The 24,120-nt window shown below is 37.8% G+C and overlaps 1 protein-coding gene across 1 annotated transcript; it reads left to right on the forward strand.

Moving 5' to 3' along the window:
- Positions 1-2,148: 2,148 nt before the first annotated feature.
- On the forward strand, positions 2,149-24,117 carry LOC114761345 (nudix hydrolase 19, chloroplastic-like; the record flags this gene model as incomplete). Its single annotated transcript, XM_028950696.1, has 6 exons — positions 2,149-2,811; positions 3,935-4,075; positions 4,161-4,265; positions 22,147-22,246; positions 23,509-23,601; positions 24,087-24,117. Coding segments are annotated over exons 1-6 (959 nt in total), but the record flags the coding sequence as incomplete, so codon positions are not given.
- Between the last annotated feature and the right edge of the window lie 3 nt (positions 24,118-24,120).

Consider the following 24,120-nt stretch of genomic DNA (forward strand, 5'->3'; position numbering starts at 1 on the left):
AATACTTGGGTTTGTCGGCAGCGGCAGAATCGTCTTCGGAGAAGAAGACTGCTAAAAGATTCATGTTCCTATTAATGTCGTTCCCACAAGAACCAGCTGGGAATACTGTCAAAGGCAAGGAACTTGCACAGCATCACATGCCGTCGGAAAGAAAATTGGTCTTGAAAATTATTGGAAACTAAACTATTTTGCTCAACCACGTGGCAGTTACCTTTCTAAATATAAACAAATGCCGTTTGGAGTAGCAAACAGAATGTGAGCAAAAGGACTAATAATTAAAGTTAAAAAACTCTAAGGATCCAATAAAAAGAAAATAAACTGTAAGGATTTAATTCAAAATCAAATAAAATTATAAGGACTCCCGTATATGTTTTCTCTAAAATTATCAAGATGTAACATTTTGAATCATAATAAATATTTTTGCATCCAAAAGTACTTAGTATTCTTTTTTAATATTATAATAAGTAAATTTGCTTTTCTATCCGTCAAAATAAACCAACAGATGCTGAAAGAAAAACCATAACCTCAATGCCAAGCAAGTAAATATCAACCACAAGAGGGAGAATGCAACTTGCTTTCAATAAAAGGAAAAAGCGATTTGTTCGTGAAGATTCATGAGCCACCGTAGACAGGACCGTTAAGAGATGTTGTGGATGGCATTTAACAATGTAGCATATGGCAGGAAGGAGGTCCAAAAAGACAGAATTTTCCATTTGCTTGCTTCATGCTCCGTGACTGGATTCACTTTCTATTTCAGTTTGGCTCCTTTGAATAGTTGGCTTCCAGTTTGGCTCCGTAACTAATCTAAAAAACATATTTTAGACAAGATGTCTTTTTTTTTTAAAAAAAAAAAAAGTTTAAAAAGACTACCACTATTTGTAAAAATGCCACCAATCGTATACTTTAAAACGGTTATAAACAGTGTAAATCACCTATTTTATGTAATTCTAGTGTCATACTACCTCCGGTCCTTAATATAACATCCTATTTGACTTTTATTTTGGTCCTAAATATAAGACCCTAATCCACTTTGTCTCTCATATTTACTTAATTTTTTTCAAGATAATCCTTCTAATAATTATAGTTCTAGTCAATACTCTTGATTAGCAAGGATATTTTAGGAAAGACAACATCTATTTAGGACAAATAACTAACTCAACTTTTTTTCTTAATCTTCTCAAATTAGTCAATCGGCTCTTATAATTAGGACCGAAGGTAGTATCATGGAATTATAAAATAACTCCCAAGTGGCCGATTTCATTTTTCACATTCAAGTGAATGATTTAATACCAATCTATAAAAGAAAATTTTGTGGGATAAAATTGAGTTACTTGAATTAAGCTTGTTTGATTAGCATTGTGTTTGGCTCGACGGAGGGAAGGAGAGGGGAGGGATTTTGATCAAGAGAAGGGGAGGGGAGGAAAGGAGAGGGTAGCTACAAGAGGGAGGGGAGGGAAGGGAGGGATTTTAATGATATCCTATTTGGATTAATTGGAGGGGAGGGGAGGGAGCAATTTTAATAATACCTTATTTTGTTCTAATAAAAAATTGACTATTTTAACATCATAAAATTTAAATAAATTTTTTCACTTTTTTTATTTTATTAAGATATAATTATATATATAATGCAATTCACTAATTTTGATTTACAAGACAAAGTTACACATTTATAGGATATCAAGATAAAAGTTGTCAGTGATAGATTTTAATTAAAGAAAAGACTTTGAATGTGAAAGAAAATACTGAGGGCTTCTTGGAATTAGAAGAAGAGGAGGAAAAAAAAGTTTACAAATACTCACTAATTTTGGAGACAATTATCTCAATAACCTCTTGCTAGATGTTTAAAAGAACTCTCTTATATAGAAATGTTTACGACTGATTAGAAGTTAACAAATTAAAAGGGTATATAAAGAATTAAAATATTATCTCTTATCTCTATTTCAAAAAACCCCACTTTTATTGGAGAGGTTAGAAGGGAAGAGGAAGGGAGAATAGCTCCTCTCTTTTTAAAAAATATCTTGACCAAATGAAAAGGGAAATTGTTTCTTTTCCTTCTTTAAAAATTGCACCAGCCAAACAAGGTAGCAACTTCCCTCTCCTGATAACCCCTCTGAAAACCAGTACCAAACATAGTATAAAGGTAAAGGGTGAGGGGAAAAGAAGAGAGGAAAGAAAACGCTGCGCGTGCTAAGAGGGGATGCTCAGACTCTTCTTCCTTCACCCTGTGTCTACTCTCCCTTCGTTTTCTGTCGCTAAAAGGCTCTCCCGTCAAATCTTATCTTTAACCAGATAATTCTCACACGTAAATCTTCCCCTACCTCCATGTCCATCAACTTACCGTCCCACGTTTTTGCTGGCAGCCCTCTAACATCCAAATCCTCAAATCCGGGCAATCCGTTTTCTCCTACGGCAGGTCTTGAAACCATTAAAGCCAGTCTATCGGACAACAAACAATCTGCATGCTCTTCTAATTTCAAAGTTTTGCTTTTCAATTGCGGGAGGCCCTTGGCCTCTTCGATTTCTGTTTCCGTTGATTCGCCGCCGGTTTGGAATCTGGGTTGGATCAGTTTAGATGATCTCATCAGGCTCTTGGAAAGTACTGGTGTTCAACTGAGCGGAGACCAGTTTGTATATCTGGGTTCGCGCGCTGACGACAACGTAGTTTACTGGGCAATCGATGTTTCTGCTGAGCGCAGCCTGGTGCCTTTATTAAGAAGCAAGCAGTTTTGTTTTGTGGAGCTTCGAACGCTCATGGTGGCCACTGATTGGGCGGACCTGCAAGCTATGGGGAACTTGGCTATTGCTGGTCATGTAAGTGATCGTTATAGATTTTGGGTTTCTTTTGTTTTTTTGTTTTTTGTTTTTTATTTGGGGTGCGCTTGTTACCATTTGGTTTTGCATGTTTTTCTGATATTAGCCAAGGCAAGAGCCGTCGATTGTAAATTGCGATGTTATGAAGTATTCCGTATTTCCAGTTACTCGGGAATTAGAAGTTCATCATCATGTTTATCCTATGTAGGGAAATTAGAGTGGAAAAGGTAGCGGAATGTGGGGCCAAAAAGAAGAAGCAGCAAAACAAATTTGCCTTTCTTTTGTCTAAAAGTTTGACACCCAAATGGACACATTTGTGTCCGTTCCTTTTGTTTAGGAGCTGTGCTGTTCTAAAGTGAACGTAAGGGTATGATTGTTGCACACTGATAACAAAATTAAGAGATTCGTATTATTTTTTAAAATTAAAAAAAAAAGAAAATAAAAAGCGATGCTACTAGTGAAATGCCTTGTGAAGAATGAAGATATATGAAGTCAGCCAAGTTATTAATCCACACGGTAGTCTTCTATATTTCTTGTTGGTCTTCTTCACTAATTAATCACTATATGAATATGGTCACGGTAGAAGAAACGGATGAAAACTGAAGCGTTTCAAAAACAGACAAGGGATGAAAATTTCGTAAGAACAACTTAATCTAGGTATGATGATTATTCATTAATTATCAGATTTATGGGAAGAAATGGAATAAGGTGTGAAAGTCTGCTTTATGAGCAATCATGTTACCCCATGATAGATTTACAGCAAAAATTTTAAATTTGGGATAAAAGGATGATACATACTCTATAATTTGATGAGGCCTGAGGGAATTGAATTTAGTGTTGTGAAGAGTAAGGGGTGTAATAAGATCCCTGTTACCATTCATTTTTATTTTTTCCTTTTTTTTTTTTTTTGTGAGACGTACCAACCATTTTATGGAAGCCATATTGTGCCTTACAAATTGAGCCACGTTAGACTACAGGCATGTAAAGCCCTATTTAATTTTGAAATGTCTCTAAACAAGGGCTAACTTTCCTCTCCATTGTTTCTTATTCGATTCTGTTCTTTCAGACTTCAGTAAACAGTACCCACAGTGAACTAACATATGAAATTACTTGGTTGGGCCAGGCCAGAGCACTGCTGGAATGGCATAATTTATCACGTTTCTGTGGACATTGTGGAGAGAAAACGCTTCCTATTGATGCTGGGAGGCGGAAGCAATGTTCAAATGAATCTTGCAAAAAAAAGATATATCCACGAGTTGACCCGGTTTGCCATCTTATGATTCCAACTTGTAATGGATCTGTCGATGATTATGTATTTTGATGACCTCTTTTAATCCAATCATGTGCAGGTGGTAATTATGTTAGTCATTGATAGAGAAAATGACCGTGCCCTTTTGAGTAAACAATCAAGATTTATACCAAGGATGTGGAGCTGCTTAGCGGGTTTTATAGAGGTAAATTTCTGCCGCATCTTCTAACTGCCTTTTCTTCATGGGGACTTTGTTGCAAGACTTCGGGATGTGCTAGCCCTAGTTCACTAAGTTAGAATTAGTCAGTCCAAATTAATTTTGTCATTTACTGTCTGATTTTATTTTCCTATTTCCATGATCTTAGGAGTTTTGAATATGATCCTCAATATTCCTAGATCAGATTTGATCACAACATCGGATTGGGTATCTCTATTGAACAATTTGATGCCAAAATACTGTATTTATTCTATTGATAGGATACAATATTTTATAGATAGCATAGGAAGATTCTAGGATCACAAGAGATTACATAATTAGGGTAAATTAGAATTAAATGGGATGAATTCAAAAAAAAAAAAAATAAAAGAAATCAAATCTGCCATAATCTTAGGGATTTGGCGTTAGCTAATCTTAATCATTCAATGTAAGCTGGATAGGCCTAAAGCCCCTAACTTCGTCAACACTCCCCCTCAAACTAGCGAATAGATATCTATCATTCCCAGCTTGCTTTTGAGATCTTCAAACTGTGGTCTTGCTAGAGTTTTAGTGAAAAGACCCCCTACTTGACAATGTGAAGGAAAATGTGTTATTTCTGTAATTCCTGCATCCTTTTCTTCCTTAATGAAGTGTTTGTCAATATCAACATGCTTGGTGCGTTCATGATGGATGGGGTTTCTAACCATAACAATTGTAGACATACTGTCACACCTTAGTCTGATAGGTGTATTTGATGCAAATCTTAATTCCCTTAGCACTCTTATTATCCATAATCCTTCACAAACCCCATGAGCTAAAGCTCAGAGTTCTGCTTCCACACTGCTTCAAGATACTACAGTTTGCTTCTTGCTTCTTCATGTAACAAGATTTCCTTATACTATTGTGTAGTAGCCTGAAGTAGATCTTTTATCAGGTAGGAACCCCCCATGATCTACATCAGTATACACCATAATTTCTCTTGACTTTTCTTTTGCAAAGCAGAGTCCCCTAGTGTCATTTTCAAGTAATGTAGAATCCTGTAGACTACATTCATGTGTTCTTCAAGTGGCTCATTGGTGAATCTACTTACTACCCCAACTGCATAGCTTATACCAGGGCATGTGTGAGAAAGGTATAGAAGTTTACCAACTAGCTTCTTGTACCTTTCCATATCAACTGGTACTGTTTCATTCTTTGGCTTCTTTTTCTTCTTTCTTCCTCTGTATCAAGAAGTTTGTAGGCTGGTTCCATAGGGGTTTCTGCTGGCTTTGCTCCCAGCATTCCTATTTCTTTTAACAGGTCGAGTGTATACTTTGTCTGTGACACAAAGATTCTTTCTCAGGATCTTGCTACCTTCATCCCCAAGAAGTATCTAAGTCTTCCTAGGTCTTTTATTTCAAATTCGTTTTCCAAGGACCTCTTGAGTTTGGTTATTTTATCAATGTTATTTCCAGTCAGTATGATGTCATCAACATAAACAATGAGGATAGCCACTTTACCTCCTAAGTGTTTAACAAATAATGTGTGATCTGCCTGGCATTGAATGAATACCACACTCTTCGCTGCTCTTGTGAATCTCTCAAACCATGCTCGGGTGACTGTTTTAGGCCGTAGAGTGATTTGTAGAGCTTACATGCTACTCCGTCAATCCTTGAGGCACATCCATATATACCTCCTCTTCTAGATCTGTATTTAGAAAGGCATTCTTTACATCAAGTTGATCCAGTGGCCAATCTAAGTTTGCTACTAGTGATAGGAGTATTCAGATTGTGTTCAACTTTGTCCCAGGAGCAAATGTCTCTTGATAGTCAATGCCAAAGGTTTGAGAGTATCCTTTTGCCACTAACCTCGCTTTGTACTTGTTTCTTGTTCCATTAGGATTGTATTTCTTTGTAAACACCTATTGGCACCTAACTATTTTCTTTCCTGTTGGTGGTTTTGTGATTTTCCAAGTCTGGTTCTTTCTTAGGGCATTTAGCTTCTCTTCAATAGCCCTTCTCTAGTTCGAATCAGATATGGCTTCATGAAACATGGTAGGAATATGTTCATCTACTAAACGAGTTACCAAACTACGCATAGATGGTAACAGATGTTTATATGTCACAAAATTGCTTATAGGATGTCTAGTGCAGGATCTTTCCCCTTTTTTCAATGCAATTGGCCATGCAAGATCATCAAGACCTGTAGTCGAGGTTGATTCCTAGTATTGCTCAGTTCTAGAGGGTACTTCATTATTGTTTTGATCAGTTCCAGCGCCTGTCTCCACTTGTTATGGGATGTTCTGATCTGTTTCTCCATTTCCAGAGTCCTGTCTAGCTCCTTGTTGGCTCAACCATCATTGTTTAGACCTGTTTCCAATATGTCCAGATCTGGGTTGGTTTGATTTGGTTGTGGTTGAGGGTGATTGATCAAGATAGGCTCAATTTGAGGTGGTGTGATAGGAGTAGGAGGTGTGGGTTGGAAAAACTTCCATTCTTTCTCACTCTCCCCCTGAATGGGTGTTTTGGGGTAATAGGCTTGAGTTTCATCAAAGGTGACATCCATTGTAACAGAATTGTTTTTGAGTTTGAGGTTTAACGGAATAATTCTGTATGTTCTGTTCAACTGAATGGGAAAGAGTACAACATATATGACCGAACTGAGATAACAAAGGATAAATAAAGATATATCTTACAGATCATGCTATTTGTCCTAACAGTAACTATCCGATCTAAATAGAAAGATACATAAGTAAACTAAAATTACTTAATAAGTAAAACTAAGTTTATTGGGCTTGGGCCTTGGGCCTTGTCTTCCAATACTCCCCCTCAAGCTGGAGAGTAAATGTTGACCATTCCCAGCTTGCTCTTTAGTCCTTCAAACGTGTCCCTTGGTAACGGTTTAGTAAATAAATCTGCTACTTGACTTTTGGTTCTGATGTAGGCCAATTCAATCGTGACTGTTAGAATCAAAGACCTCTACTAGCCGTGGCAATCATATCCCCATATATCCTACCCTTCCTTTTCTAGTACCTAGAATCTCAGATAATAAGTGAGGCAGATCAAATGTAATCAATCATATTTAATGGGATCAGATTTCTAGCTATTTTGAAAATGGGAATCTAAGTCCTATATATGTACACTTCTACATTCAGAAATACACACAGAATTCAAAATACATTTTCCCTTTTCAATATGGTATCAGAGCTGCAGAAAAGAGGAAAATGAACAGCGATCAATTCCCACCTCTGTTTAGGTCTCTACAGCAGAACCCAACAAACAGAGGGCTGAACTCAACAGCCCTAATGGCTAGTTCAACCACTGCAAGCGAGTTGACCACATCAACTCCCTGCAACGCGTCAAATTTTGGAAATACCCAAAGCTCCAGTAGCTCGATTTTGTCACCTCTGATCACCTCAATGACCGAAAGTCCACAACTGGTCACAACGCACAAACTAAATGGGAGTAACTATCTCTAGTGGTCACAGAGCATTCTGATGTACCTTCGAGGCAGACGCAAGGAGAAATACATCAATGGCCAAGCTCCACAGCCCCTGCCCAGTGACCCTAATTTGACGCTTGGTTCGCAAAAAACAACCAGGTCATGAGTTGGTCATGCAATTCAATGACTCTTGAGGTTAGTGAGGGGTACCTGCTCGCACAAACAGCAAAAGAGATATGGGACACCACCAAACGGACCTACTCCTCAATAGATAATACAGCCGCATTGTAACACCTTAAGAAACAGCTTCGGGAACTCAAGCAAGGTACAATGACTATAACCCAATACTATAGTGCCTTAATGAGAATTGGGCAACAATTGGATCTGTTTGAAATTTACTCATGGAACTGTGTGGATGATGCTCAGTACTTTAGAAAACTTATTGAAACAGAAAGAACTTATGAGTTCTTATTGGGACTCAATGACACCTTTGAGGATGTTAGAGACAGGATCATGGATTTAAAACCATTGCCATCACTTTTTGAGAGCTTTAATATGGTGAAATGTGAAGAAAGTAGAAAACAACTCACACAGATTTCAGCAACATAGAATGAGGTGTCAGCATTGGCAGTTAGGGGCACAAATACAATAGAACCAAAAAGGAAAAATGAAAAATGGTGTGATCACTGCAGTAAGAGGGGTCACACAAGAGAGATTTGTTGGAAATTACATGGGAAGCCACCAAATCTGAACAATAAATCAAGAACAAAAAGGAAAAGCTATCATGCTGAAAAGAAGGAGGAGGAAGAAGAAAAGCTAAGCCCAGAAGAGGTACGATTGCTGAGAAAAATTCTAGACAAGCAACTTAGCACTCCCAATGTCAACCTAGTAAAATCAGGTAACTATAATTGCCCTGAATGCTATGGTGACTAGTGATGATGTATGGATTGTTGATTCTGGAGCCTTAGATCATATGACTGGTAACAAATCCTTATTTACAACTATCAAGCATTGTCATGAAAACCTAAAAGTTAGGGTAGCAAATGGTATTAGTGCACGTGTGTGTGGTCTTGGAGTAGTTAAGTTATCTGAATACCTAACCATACATAATGTGTTATTTGTACCTGAACTTGCCTGTAACCTCATTTCAGTAAGCAAACTAACCAAAAATCAAGTTTGTCAAGTCCTTTTTGATGACTTTGGCTGTATTTTTTAGGATCTAGCTTCGGGGAGGATGATTGGCAAAGCTAAAAAGTGGAATGGACTATACTATTTCAACATGCATAATAAGGAAACAAGACTAGCCATGGCAAGCCACCACACACAAAGTAAAGATATCTTATTGTGGCACCATAGGTTAGGCCACCCTAGCCTTAACTATATGAAGTATTTGTTTCCACATCTAATCAATACAGAAAACACTGTTTCTGTCAGCTATGATACTTGTCAGTTAGCTAAGCAAACAAGAAGCACTTATTCAAAACAATCTTACAAGCCCACCGCTCCTTTTACACTCATCCATAGCGATATTTGGGGTCCAGCCAAAACAAAAACACTCTCTAACGCTGTTGGTTTGTTACTTTTATTGATGATCATACTTGAATGACATGGGTTTTCCTACTCAAAGAAAAATCTGAAGTATTTGAGACTTTCAAAAGATTTTTTGTGTTTATAAAAAATCATTTTCAGACCTCTATTAAAGTTTTGAGAAGTGATAATGCCAAGGAATACCTAAACAAGTTTTTTAAAGAATTTCTTGAACAGCAAGGCATCCATCACCAAACCTCTTGTGTTTATACTCCCCAACAAAATGGGGTAGCTGAAAGAAAAAATAGACACTTGTTGGAAGTAACTAGAGCCATTATGTTAGAAAAGAACGTTCCTAACTTATTTTGGGGAGATGCAGTGTTGACCTTAGCATATCTCATAAATAGGATGCCCTCTAAGGTCCTTAACTATAAATCTCTGGTTCAACAATTACTAGCAAGCTATCCTAACTCCCCTCTCATAAATCAACTACCTCCCAAAGTCTTTGGTTGTATTGTTTTTGTGTACAAAAATACTGGAAAATTGGACTCGAGTTGAAAAATGCATTTTTCTAGGTTATTTCCCAACACAAAAAGGGTATAAATGCTATTGCCCAATCACCAAATAATTCACATAATTAAAAATGCAGTTTTTTATGAGGAAGATGCCTACTACCCTAAATTACCCATTTAGGGGGAGAACTATGGAGCTACAGAATGGCTAATTTAGGAACCTGAACCTACTGTCTTATTTGAAACAATATTAGAACTACCAAACAGACCTGACATACAAACATATAGACCTGAAACAATACCAGAACAACCAGACAGACCTTAGTCACCATCACATAGACCTGAAACTACACCTGAACTGCCAAACAAACCAGAACCATCACCACACAGACTTGAGATGATACTTGAACTATTAAATAATTCTGAGCACTCACCCCAAACAAATCAGGAACACACAAACAGCCCCAATAGTAATCATGGCGTAAGAGAAGAACTTGAAAGAGATGTTCCCACTACAAGGCATAACCATGAGTCCAATACAAGGTTAGATCTTGAAGAAATGGGATGACCTATTGCTTTAAGGAAAGGTGTAAGAGCTTGCACCCAACACCCCATCCAAAGGTTTGTCTCTTATGGGAACTTATCTACTCGAATGAAAAACTTTGTTGCTAACAGTGCACATGTAAAGGTACCAAAAACCTTCCAACAGGCTATAACCAACCCAAATTGGAAGAAAGCCGTGGAAGAAGAACTACAGGCTCTCAAGGAAAACCAAATATGGGACATCACCTCATTACCAACGGGGAAGAAAGTGGAAGGATGCAAATGGGTATTCACACCAAAATTCAACCCAGAAGGTAGTTTGAATAACTATAAGGCAAGACTTGTTGCAAATGGCTACACTCAAACCTATGAGATCGACTACCAAGAACTTTTGCTCCAATGGCCAAATTTAACTCAATTAAAATCTTACTCTTGTGGCAGCTAATTTGGATTGGCCCTTACATCAACTAGATGTGAAGAATGCCTTCCTAAACGGAGACTTGGAACAGGAGGTATACATGGAAGTCCCTGAAGGGGTACAGAAACCTGAAAATACCACCAAAGTCTGCAAACTCAGAAAATCCTTATATGGGCTAAAGCAATCTCCAAGGCTTGGTTTGACAAATTTGCAAAGGCACTGAAGAGAATTGGGTACTCACAGGGCCAGGCAAATCACACTTTGTTTGTGAGACACAGAACCAAAGGAGTCACTATCCTAATTGTCTATGTGGACGACATTGTGATCACCGAAAATGATGAGGAGTCAATAGAATCCCTAAAGAAAGCACTAGTAACTGAATTCCAAGTAAAAGGCCTTGGCCAGATGAGATACTTCTTAGGCATGGAGGTGGCAAGAACCAAGAAAGGAATTAATGTGTCCCAACGAAAATACACATTGGACCTCCTCCATGAGACAGGAATGCTTGGAGCTGCACCAAGCGAAACACCTATGGATGCTTCATGTAATCTAGAAGTCAAACCAGGTGCCACCCAGTTGACTCTGAGAAATATAGAATACTAGTAGGGAAACTAATCTACTTGACACACACATGCCCTGACATCAGCTACGCAGTAGGAGTAATTAGTCAGTTCATGCACCAACCACAAGAACATATAGAGGCAGCACTCAGAATCCTAAGTTACCTAAAACTCAATCCAGGAAAGGGAATTTTCTTCGAGAAAAATAGAAGAAGGGACATAGAGATTTACACAGATGCAGATCACGACAGATCCCTAGAAAACAGAAGGTCAACCGCAGGATACTGTACTTATGTGTGGGGAAATTTGGTGACATGGAGAAGCAAGAAACAACCGGTGGTGTCAAGAAGTAGTGCAGAATCAGAACTCAGAACAGTAGCTCTTGGTGAAGGAATATGGATCACAAGACTCCTAAAAGAACTCAGAATCACTTATGATGGCCCACTCCACTTATGGTACGACAATAAATTTAACATTGAAATGATAAAAAACCCAGTCTATCATGACAGAACTAAACATGTGGAGATTGACAGACATTTCATCAAAGAAAAAGTAGAGGAAGGCATCATCAACTTATCCTACATCAGATCATCTGATCAAATTACGAATGTAATGACAAAGCCATTAGCAAGAGTCCAGTTTGATGGTCTTCGAAGCAACCAGGGAATGTTAGATATTTATTCTCCAGCTTGAAGGGGAGTGTTAGAATCAAAGACCTCTACTAGCCGTTGCAATCATATCCCCATATATCCCATCCTTCCTTTTCTAGTACCTAGAATCTCGGATAATAAGTGAGGCAGATCAAATGTAATCAATCATATTTAATGGGATCAGATTTCTAGCTATTCTGAAAAAGGGAATCTGATTCCTATATATGTACACTTCTACATTCAGAAATACACACAGAATTCAAAATACATTTTCCCTTTTCAATAGTGCCTTCTTCAATTTTTTCTCTAATGAAGTGCCTGTCAATTTCAACATGTTTTGTCCTATCATGATGCACTGGATTTCTGGCCATTTCTATAGCCGATTTACTATCACACCATAGTTTCATTGGTGCATTGTGCATGAGTCTTAGCTCTTTTAGAACTCTGATTATCCAGATCCCTTCACAGACTCCAAGAGCCAAGGTCTTTAGTTCTACTTCAGCACTGCTCCTAGAAACTACAAGTTGCTTCTTACTTCACCAAGTCACTAGGTTTCCCCACAAGAAAGTGGTGTACCCTATGGTAGACCTTCTATCCAACCAAGATTTTCCATGGTCTGCATCAGTATAAATTTCTATACTTCTAGACTCTTCCTTTCCAAAAAACAATCCCTTTTGTGGATTCATTTTTGAGTAATACAGAATTCTTTTAATAGCTTCCATATGATGCTCTTAGGGTTTATTCATGAATTGACTTACTACCCTACAACATAACTTATATCTGGACGAGTATGGGCTAAGTAGATAAGTTTTCATATTAGCCTTTGATACCTTCCTATGTTGACAGGTATACCATATAGTCAGCCTCTATGGGGGGTTTTTGCAGGTTTGGCTCCAAGCATCCCAATCTCCTACAGTAAATCAAGAGTACACTTCCTTTGAGAGACACTTATTCCCTTTTTAGATCTAGCGATCTCCATCTCGAGAAAATATCTTAGTTGTCCAAGATCCTTCATCTCAAACTCAGTTGCCAAAGATTTCTTCAATCTTCTTGTGGCACTCTCGTCATTTCCTGTAATCACAATATCATGTACATATACTATAAGAGCAATTATTCGGTTTCCTGCATGCCTTATGAATAGTGTATGATCTGATTGGCCTTGTGAGTATCCCATTTTTTTTTTTCATGGTACGAGAAAATCTTCGGAACCAAGCTCAAGGGGATTGTTTCAACCCATACAACGACTTCTGCAGTTTACAGACCTGTGGAGAACGACTTCTGGAATTCTGTAACTCAGCCGGTATCTCCAAATATACTTCCTCTTCGAGATCCTCGTTTAGAAAGGCGTTTTTAACATCTAGCAGGTAGAGTGGCCAGTCTAGATTTGCTACCACTAATAGGAAGACCTTAATGGTGTTAAGCTTTGCTACTGGAGTAAAGGTTTCCTGATAGTCAATTCCGTAAGACTGTGTGTATCCCCAGGCTACAAGCCTAGCCTTATACTTTTGCTTCCATCTGGATTGTATTTTATGGTAAAAACCCATCTGCAACCCACTGTCTTCTTTCTTGAGGGCAGATCAGTGATTTCCTATGTTTTGTTTTTCTTCAAAGCTTCCAATTCTTCTTTAACAGCGTGCTTCCAATTTGGGTTCTCAATTGCCTCGTGAAATGTCCTTGGTATTCTCTCATTTAAGAGATTTGTAGTAAATGCTTGCATTCTCGGTGATAATTTATCATATGAAACAAATTTACTAATTGGATACTGAGTATAAGATCTTACACCTTTTCTGAGAGCAATAGGCCAGCCAAGATCATCAGGATTTGACATCGGATCAGAGTCCTGGTTATGCCTTGGAATGTGAGGGATTCTAGTTTCTTGTTGCTCGTCTTCATCATCTGACTCAGTGTTTTGCTGCTGGCCCACCCCTATATCATTTTGCGCACTAGTTCCCAAGTTGGTGTGGTTGGGTTAGATGTTTTGGTGTTGTAGGATGGTTGATTCAAGGTTGTCTATTGGCTCAGGCTTAGGGACAGTAGGTGAATTAGTAGGGATGTCGATGTTTAGGTGTGTTGCAGGTTCTGTTTGTATTGGTTTAGAAGTGGAATCTAGAGTTAGCCATTCGTCAATGTCATAATTCTCCCCCTGAATGGGTATTTTGGGATAAAAAGTGTCATCCTCAGAAAAAACAGCTTCTTTAGTGACATAGACCCTTTTTGTTGTCGGGCAAAAACATCGGTATCCCTTTTGAGAAGGGAAATAACCAAGAAAAATACATTTTAATGCTCATGGCTCAAGCTTGTTACCACCATTATGGTGTATGTATACCACACATCCAAATACTCTCAAGGGAATATCTGAGACTCAAGGGTGAACTAGGGTAGGTTTCAAGCAACCTTTGTATAGGGGTTTGGTACTTTAGGATTCTTGAGGGCATTCTATTGATCAAGTAGGTTGTAGTGAGAATAGCCTCTTCCCAGAATGAGTTTGGAATATTTTGGGCAATCATAATGGCTCGAGTTACTTCTAGGAGGTGTCAGTTTTTTCTCTCAACAATCCCATTTTGTTGGAGTGTGTAAGCATATGAGGTTTGATGGTGGATTCCTTACTGATCAAGAAATTCCTTAAAGGCTATATTGAAATATTCTCGTCCATTGTCACTTCGTATATTCTAATTACCCCTTGAAATTGAGCTTTTATAAATGTGTGAAAACTTTTGAAAACTCTTAAGAATTTCAGATTTTTCTTCTATCAAATATACCCTAGTTACTTGAGTGTGGTCATTAATAAAAGTCACAAACCACCTAACATTAGAGGTTGATTTAATTCTCATGGGTCCCCAAATGTCACTGTGTATTAAGGTGAATGGTGCTATTGGTTTATAAGACTTTTTAGGATAGGAGATTCTTGTTTGTTTGGCAAGTTGACAGGTTTCACACAAAAAAGGAGCTGAATTCTTATTAAATAAGTCTAGAAACAAGTGCTTCATATAATCAAAATTAGGGTGGGCTAGCTTAGAGTGCCACAGTAATACATCTTTATTCAAAGAATCTGAACTAAATAACACCTTGCTCACATATTTATCTGTGCCTTCAAGAGAGTCCGTCACATTCCTTAGCAACGCCAATCCTCCTCTTCGTTGTCAAATACTGAAAAGCACAACCAGCATCATCAAAGGTCACTCTACACTAATGACTTCTGGTTACTTTGCTTATTGAAAGCAAATTACATGCAAGTTTTGGAACAAATAAAACATTATGCAGTTCTAAATTTTCAAGAATTTTGACGGTTCCAACACCACAGACTTTGGAGAAGATTCCATTTGCGACTTTCACCTTTAAGTTCTCGTTCTGACAATAGTTTAAAGTTTTGAATAAAGATTTGTTACCAGTCATATGATCTGTAGCTCCTGAGTCAATGATCGAAGTATTATCATTGGTCATTGTGGCATTTAGAGCTATGATAGAATTACCTGACTTTACCAGATTTGCCTTTGGAGTTACAGATGAGTTATTATGTCTCAAGGATCTGTTTGAGTACTTGTAACTCTTCTTGGCTTAAGGTCTCTCCATTCTCCTCCTTTTCATCAACTACTGCAGAATAGCTCTTGCTTTCTGGTCTTCTTTTTTGCTTTAGATTAGCTGGTCTACCATGTAGCTTCCAACATGTGTCCCTAGTATGACCATTTTTGTTGCAATGATCACACCATCCTTTTGAATTCTTCTTTCCTCTTGGCTCAGATACATTACTACCTTGCATTGTCAAGGCAAAGTTTTCTGATGGTGCAAATATACTCTGAGTGAGTTGCTTCCTACTCTCTTCACATTTTACCATGTTGAATGCTTTAAACAAGGATGGCAACGGCTTTAATCCCATAATTCTTCCTCTCACGTCTTCGAATGCATCTATAAGACTGAGTAAAAACTCAGGTCCTTTCTTTCTCAACTATTTTTCTATATAATTGAGCATCACCACTGCAACTCCATTCATGGACATCAAACATGTCTAGCTGCTGTCACAAACGTGTAAGGGCAGTATAATACTAGGTTACATTCATAGATCCTTGTTTCAGCTATCTTTGTAGTCTCTTGATTTGAAACAATGCAGCAGTGTTGTCCATGGCAGAATAGGTTCGTCTTGCTGCATCCCATATCTCTTTTCCTGTCTTAGCAAGTAGGTAGCCCTCACTAATCTCCACTATCATCGAGTTGCACAGCCAAGTCATTACAAGGTTGTTTTCAGTAAACCATGTATTGTAATTAATGTCACCAGGTTTAGGCTGTGGGGCTTCTCTCGTGATATATTCTTCCTTCCTTCTTCCTCTCAAATACATGAGGACACTTACTGCAAGTAATTGTGTCCATTTAGTTTATGGGCAATTGTCATTTGTTGTGTCTCGGCTGAAGGTACAGGTTTGTTCCCATAGAAGATGAGGTAGACGAAGAGGAAGAGGCTTGCTGCGATGTTATACCTGCTGTAAGTGCCATGGGTGTCGAGTTCGGATTTCCTCTGGGACATCTCATTGATCCGAACAGGGGTGGGAGTTCTTCGAGTGCCATCGTCGTCTGCTTCTAGGCACAGACTTGCGGTCGACTCGAGTCTCTGTAGCGGTTTCTTTAGGTCGCAGCTCCTGGGTACGTCAAGAAACAATATGTTTCGTCCTGCGGTTACATTCCACTCGTGCTCATCTCCTGGATCGCAGGTTCATGTTGCCGAGTGCTTCTGGTTGCGAGGAGGTTTTACGCGACTTCTCCAGATCACGCTAAACAAGGCAGAATTCGAACTCGCTCTGATACCATGAGGTTTAGCAAAATAATTTTGTATGTTCTATTCAACTGAATGGGAAAGAGTATAGCATATATAATCGAACTGAGATAACAAAGGATAAATAAAGATATATCTTAAAGTTAATGCTATCTATCTTAACCCTAACTATATGATCTAAACAAAAAGATACATAAGTAAACTGAAACTACTTAATAAGTAAAACTAAGTTTATTAGGCTTGGGCTTTGGGCCTTGTCTTCCAACAGAGTTAAAGAGTAATATTTGTAGCCTTTTTAGGTGGAGGAATAGCCAAGGAAAATGCATTTGATAGCCCAAGGGTCAAGTTTGCTACCATGGTCATTGTGGATATAGGATGTACAACCAAACACTCTTTCAGGAATATGGGTGAGAATGTGAGTTGGGATAGGTTTCAGATATGGTTTAAATTGGCATGTGAAAGTTTAGAGATTTTGAGGGAAGGCAATTTATCAAGTGTGTGGCAATGAGAATGGCTTCTCCCCAATAAAATTTTGGTATGTTGTTGGTCAGTATTATTGCTCGACTAACGTCTAGGAGGTGACAATTCTTTCTTTCAACTGTTTCATTTTGCTCTGGTGTATTTATACAGCTTATTTGATGTACAATACCATGCTGTTTAGGTAAGTTTGGAGATGAGTATTCATGTATTCCCTCCGATTGTCACTCCTAAGAACTTTTATGGAAGTATCAAACTGGGTTTTGATCATTTTGTGGAAGTTTATGATAATTTGAGGGAGGTCAGATTTTTCTTTCATGAGAAATACTCATGTAACCCGTGTGTGATTATTAATTAGTGTTACAAACCATTTGGCATTTGTTAATATGGGAATGTGAGCAGGGTCCCATATGTTACTATGCACGAGAGAAAAAGGGTAAGTATATTGATGAGAATGTGTTTTGTAATTGTTCTTAGTGTGTTTAGAGAGTTGTCACACCTCACAAGGAATAGACCAAATATTTTTATTGATCGAATTTGGGAACAATCTGAACATGGGGTGACTTAACCTACAGTGCCATAACAAGCTTTATTATTTGAAAATTGAGTCACTAATTCCTTTTCTGCTGCATAGGTTCTAGAATATGCTTTATTTTGCTTGCTTGAGTAGTGGTCTACACAATAAAGTCCCTCTAGTAACATCTATGATAACCATAACATCTTCTATTGTCTTCTATTTATGTATCGCATGGTCACATGAATAGAATATACAGCTAAGACACTAATTTCCTCAGCCAACTGTCATGGTATAAGAGCCATGGCTGTCGAAAACATCCAATTCGACAAATACCAAGTGTTAAACATTGTAACAAAGGATGCCCTTCAAAGTGCAAGCAACACTAGTGCGGACCACTAATTTAAACATTCACTTAGTGCATTGGGGTTAAATACAAAATTAATCCAAGGATTGCACTATAAGGTGTAACCCTAGGTCATTTCTCTTGTCAAAGCTTTAGTTATTGATCCTAAGTTTACTAAATGCCAAAAAATGCAAATTGACTAGGGAAAAGTTGGGGGGTTTTCATTAAAGCTATTAATTGAGGTAAAATGCAATGTAAATATACTTCTTGAATTTTTGGGAAATTAAAATGGAACGAATGGAAAACAAGTTGAAAACAATTGATGAAACCTCTTGAAAATGGATCTTAGCAATCATAGTTCAAAATGATTTTGGGAGTAGAAATTACTAAGTTTTGTAAATGAAAAACCTTAAAATGTCCTTTAAGTTTGGGATCTTAATCAATGGCCACCCATCTCATAAAATCCTATTAAGCTCATTTAGTGTGTGTATTAGGATTAATTAATACACTTGGTTTAATACAAATCCAAATTAACTCAAAAATCAAACAATGTCATGCAAGAAAGGGAGTATCAAAAGAGTTGCAAAAAAACATATATGTAATCACATATGTTGAAGCTCACATTCAACAAATCTAAAATACACGATAATCATCCAAAATTGATTACAACCATAATCAAAATAGCTTAGCCAGAATTTACAAACCCTGGATCTAGGAATTCATAAACAACTAGAACTATAGATGAAGCCAACTTGCCTTTAAAGCTCTTGGAACTCACGCCAGTCAACTCATCTTCAAGAGAACAGATGCCTAGCCACGCATTGGAGCAAGAAACACCATAACCAGCAGTAATTTTGAGTTACCATGGTGGAAAATGAAGGAGAAATGGAAGGAGATGAAGATTTGGTGAAGGAGAGTGGGAGAGGACGAAGGGAGGAGGTTGTGGATGAGTGAATGGTGTGTTCTGGCAAAAATAGGGTTTCTAAGGGTTTATGGGACTGAAATGAGTCAGATCTAGTGAGTGGGTACTCTATTTTCACGCTTATGATCCGAATCTGGTTTGCTGATTCGAGGCCTTCACCGTGACGAAGGGGAATGTTTGTCGCCGCGACAGTGTCCTAAGACAAAAAGGGGTCTGGAACTGCCGATTATGTCGCAGCGATAGGGGAAGTTGGCCGCGGTGACAATATCCTGAGAGGAACTCCAATAAAATTTTTGCAAGGTTGCCATGACAGAGAATAATTGTGGCCGCGACGAAGGATTCTCGATAGACACTGAACACATTTTCACACTTGCGCACTGGCACATAGTTTCTTAGCTACGGTGATGATTCCAGAACCAATATTCTGGGTCTTGTGTTGTATAATCTCTTGGTCTTCAATCTTGGCTCTAATTCTCAAGTGTCCTACCATGAAAAGCAACAATTTGAAGCATTAATTGTCCTAAAAATCAATTGAATACAATTAATAACCAATTATGACAATTTTATCCTCACAAAGACACTAACTCAAATAAGAGACTCTAAATCTAAATTAAGCACAATTATCACTAAAAGAACCACTAACCTATGATAAAAGCCCTAAAATAATATGAAAAGACAGGGAAGAATTGGGCTCAATCAACCACTTATTGGAAGCTCTACCCAGTCACACAAGTTGGCAAATCTGATTACATTGCATGAGCTTGATGGAGAGAACTATCTCAGTGGTCTCTCATGTTCCTCATCTTCATTCAAGGCCATGGAAGAGAAGACTACATCAAAGGCCTTCACCTCTTCTGGTCGCAATAGATCCCAAACACGCTACTTGGAGAGTCAAGAGCAGCCAAGTCATGTCCTGGCTGGTCAATTCAATGACATTGGGAAGAATTTTTTTCCTATAAGACTACATGAGAATTTTGGGACGCTACTCGAGAGTTTTCTTTGCTTCAAACACTACAATATTGTTTGAGATTGAAGGGATGCTTCATTAACTGAAACAGGGGACTATGATAGTCACTTTATATTACAATGCAATGACAAAATTTTGATAGTAGATTGATCTATACACAAATCATATATGGATGTGTACAGCCAAGACATGCTACAACTAGAAATTGGTAAAGGCAGAATTTATGAGTTTCTCTTTGGTTTAAATTCAAAATATGAAAAAGTGAGAATTCAACAACATTAAGTTACTTCTCTCTTTGGCTGCCAATCTTGATTGATCATTATATCAATTAGATGGTAAGAATGCCTTTTTAAACAGTAATTTGGAAGAAGAGGTATCCATGGAGATTTCCCCAGGGTTCAAGAATAATGAAAATGAGGATAAAGTCTGCAGGCTCAAGAAACTGTTGTATGGCCTAAAGCATAAGTATGATGCAGTTGAAATCGAATGAATTTTTATACCAAGTGCTTGGTTTGAATGCTCGACTTAGGTTGCTAAGAAGAATATTTATTTGCAGTGTCAATCCTATTACACTTTGTTCATTAAACATAGGGGTGTTAAGATGGCTATCCTAATTGTCTGTCAATGATATTATACTCACTAGTGATGATGCAGTTGAAATAGATAGACTCAAGAGGATGTTAGGGTATGAGTTTGTTATAAAGGATCCAGTAAGTCTGAGATATTTCCTAGGAATGGAGGTTGCTAGATCAAAGACAAGGGTTATCGTTACACAAAACACAAAGAAAATATGCGCTCGGTTTGATACATGAGATGGGGATCCTTGGTTGTAGGTTGTATGCTACTCCTGCGGAATTGAATTGCAAGCTTGGACTAAATGAAGATAGCCCATAAGTCGATAGAGAAGACATCAACGATTGGTTGGCAAACTAATTTATCTCTCCCACACACAACCAAACATTATTCATGCTGTAAGTGTAGCGAGTCAGTTCTCTTATCGACCTAACAAGGACCATGTGACTGCTATCTTCAGAATTTTACTATATCATAAGTCTGCATTAGGAAAAGGAATTTACTTCAAGAAGGGAGCTCACAAAGGAATTGAAGATTACAAAGATGTCGATTGGGCCGGATCAGATACAAATGAAAGATCTACAAGTTATTGCACATTTGTATATGGGGGAATCTTGTAATTTGTAGTGTAAGAAACAACTTGTAGTTGTTAGCTCTAGGTCTTTGTGGAGGCCTTTGACTAGAAAGATTGTTCAAGGAACTGAAGATGGACTATGAGGGTCCAATTAAAGTCCAATTTGACAATATGGTAACAACCAGGATTGTTAAAGAATCTTGTTAATTGTAATTGGAGGAAGCATGCTGAAATAGATTGCCATTTCATCAATGAGAAGATAGAAGGGAAGATTGTAGGAGTGTTACATACCCACTAGGCGTCAAGTGGCGGATGTACTCCCCAAACCTGTTGCAAAGCCTAAGTTTGAAGAATTGACAAGCAAGCTGTGAATGATGAATATCTGTTCACTGGCTTTTCTTTTTCTTTTTTTTTTGTGGGGGTTGTGGAAGGCTTCAAGATGTGCTAGGCCAGGTCCACTAAACTAGAATTAGTTGGTCGTAATTAATTGTCATTTATTTTCTGATTATATTTCCTGTTTCCATAATCTTGGGAGCTTCAAATCTGTTCCTCAATAATTCCTAAATCAGATTCAATCACAACATCCGATTGGGTATCTGTATGATAAACCTAACATGATAAACCTAACATCTCGTATTCTCTTCTATAAATGTAAAACACAATTACATGAATAAAATACAGAGCTAAGACGCTAATTTCCTCAGGCAAATCCATGAAACTGAATGACGTTACTGGTTCCCAATGAATTTTAAGTTGACTAAATAATAGAATAAATGGAAGTATGTTTGAGTATCATGTATAACAATAGCCAGCAACCCAAATGACCTAACTATTTTCTTTCTCAAATGACTCTTCCTTGTGAAGATCTGATGGATCTGCTGTTAATATAATCTGATTTCTGAAAATTCTTGCATTCTTTGGCATTACATTTGAGGTGAGTATAGCTTGTGCTTGCAGACGTTGAACTCTTGAAAGTTCAGACTTTTTCATGCAAGGGAAATAAATCCTTGTTTTATTGGTTTGAGGATCCATTTTATGCATGGACACTACCTTCTTCCTAGTTGTTTTAATTTAGCCTTTCTCCATGTCTAAGACATTTTTAGCTTGTATTCTCGTTTCCTTTAGCCAGGAGAAAGTTTAGAGGAGGCTGTGCGAAGAGAAACATGGGAGGAGACTGGTATTGAAGTGGGAGAAGTGGCGTATCACAGTTCTCAGCCCTGGCCTGGTATGATTTATCCTACATGCTTTGGTGTTGCTCTAAGTCCATGCTTCTGTAGTTCATTCTTGTGTTAATTATATGAGATATTGTGTTTAATAGTTTGTAACTATTGAAGAAAGAAAACATGTGATGAGCCCAATAGACCGCTGGGCACCATGGAGGGCATTGTCCATACTGAACTAGAGTTGATTCTGAGTCATGGCTAGTAATGACTCTTATTCATACTCGTGCACCATGCAGAGTTATATAGAACAAAGTGAGGGAGCCTGCAATATCAGGAAAGAAATAAAAACAGAAAATAAATATTGAAATCGATTTAGTCTAACCACATATAATATGGGATATGTGGTCAGAAAACTAATTAGGTTTAAGCTAGGTTAACATAAAGTAATTAGGCTCAGGGTAAGGCCTAAAGACGTCATCCAACAGTTATTGACTACTGTGACCAGCTAGGTTAGTTACTGTTTTCCATTTCCTCTTTGCCCTTTTTTTTTGTGGGGGGGGGGGGGGATGGTTCAAAGGAGAGAGTATATCATCCCATGTCTTGAACACAAAGCCTCTTAAAACATTCATGAAGAATGTTCCAGAAAGCGACAGAGGAGATTGGTTCCCATTTTCCTCTCTCTCTCTACCTAAAGAGGTTGTAACTGACCATTAAACTGAAGCATTAGTAATACAAGAGCTCAGTTCCATCAAACATGTCATTGCAATTGGATGTTGTTTAGTCATTAGACTTTTGAGCTTAATTTATGTTTGTACTATGTCGGCATATTTGTATTTTTTTTTCACTAGAATTTTGATTCTTTCAAACATCCTTGCTTGATTTTGCCTAGTCATCTGGCTAATGAAGGATGTCAATGTGTTCCTCAAATTTTCATTTATTTTTATTTTGGATTAGCATGTCAATGTGTTCCTCAAATTTTAATTTATTTTTCATTTTGGGTTATATCATGGCATTGTTGTCCTTCATTCAGTTGTAACATGCAAGTCTATCAGTTGTTGTGGGTGGGGGTTTGACCTTGGCCGTAGCTGCTCACGTCTTGAATATGTATTGACTTACAATAACTATTTGGTTTTCAATTTTTAGCCAGCCTTCAAAATAACTAATGTGAGTATGCGCGCGCGCAAGGGTGGGTGGATTTTTTTTTTTTTTTTAACGGGGGGTGGGGGTTGTGTGTTTTATGACTTTTTCTCTTGATTAATTTATAGATTTTAGTTTTTACAACTTCTGTCCATTAAAAGTATCGTTTCATTCGCTTGGTTTCCAGTTGGACCGAGCAGCATGCCATACCAACTCATGATTGGGTTCTTTGCGTGTGCGAAATCCCTTGAAATAAATGTGGACAAGAAGGAGTTAGAAGGTAATTGAACTTGAGCACTTAATTTCATTCACCTATTCCCCTTGACCCCCCTTGTACTATAAGTAGTTTTACTCTGCACGCCATCTTACCATCAACGAGTGCAGTGTGAGGGTTAGTGGCGCATTTCTATTATATTGTTTGCTAAATTTGAAATATTAGACAAATGAACTTTTTTTGATTTAATTTTTTTTTTAAATTTCTGCAACAAATCGCCATTGAGTATTCTAAAGTTACAGGTTCTCATGCTAAGATTCTCTTGTTCTTGACACTGTCAGCAAGAGTGGGCAAAAAAAAGACAATAGTAGGTGAAACCTTCAACATATTAAGGTTCTTTGTCCTCCATTTTGCCTCATCACTTCCCTGATTGCATTTCTGCCTTGGAAATCTTAGTCCCTTTTTATATTACATTTGTTTATGTGAAATTACGAAGTGATTTTAGATCTCAAAAGCATTTGATTCTTCCCTCTCACCCCTTCCTTGTATAGATGCTAAGTGGCACAGCAGAGAAAACGTGAGAAA

The sequence above is a fragment of the Neltuma alba genome, unplaced genomic scaffold, assembly GCF_004799145.2.
Source record: "Neltuma alba isolate B1F8T4 unplaced genomic scaffold, ASM479914v2 tig00001672_pilon, whole genome shotgun sequence".
Taxonomy (NCBI): Eukaryota; Viridiplantae; Streptophyta; class Magnoliopsida; order Fabales; family Fabaceae; genus Neltuma; species Neltuma alba.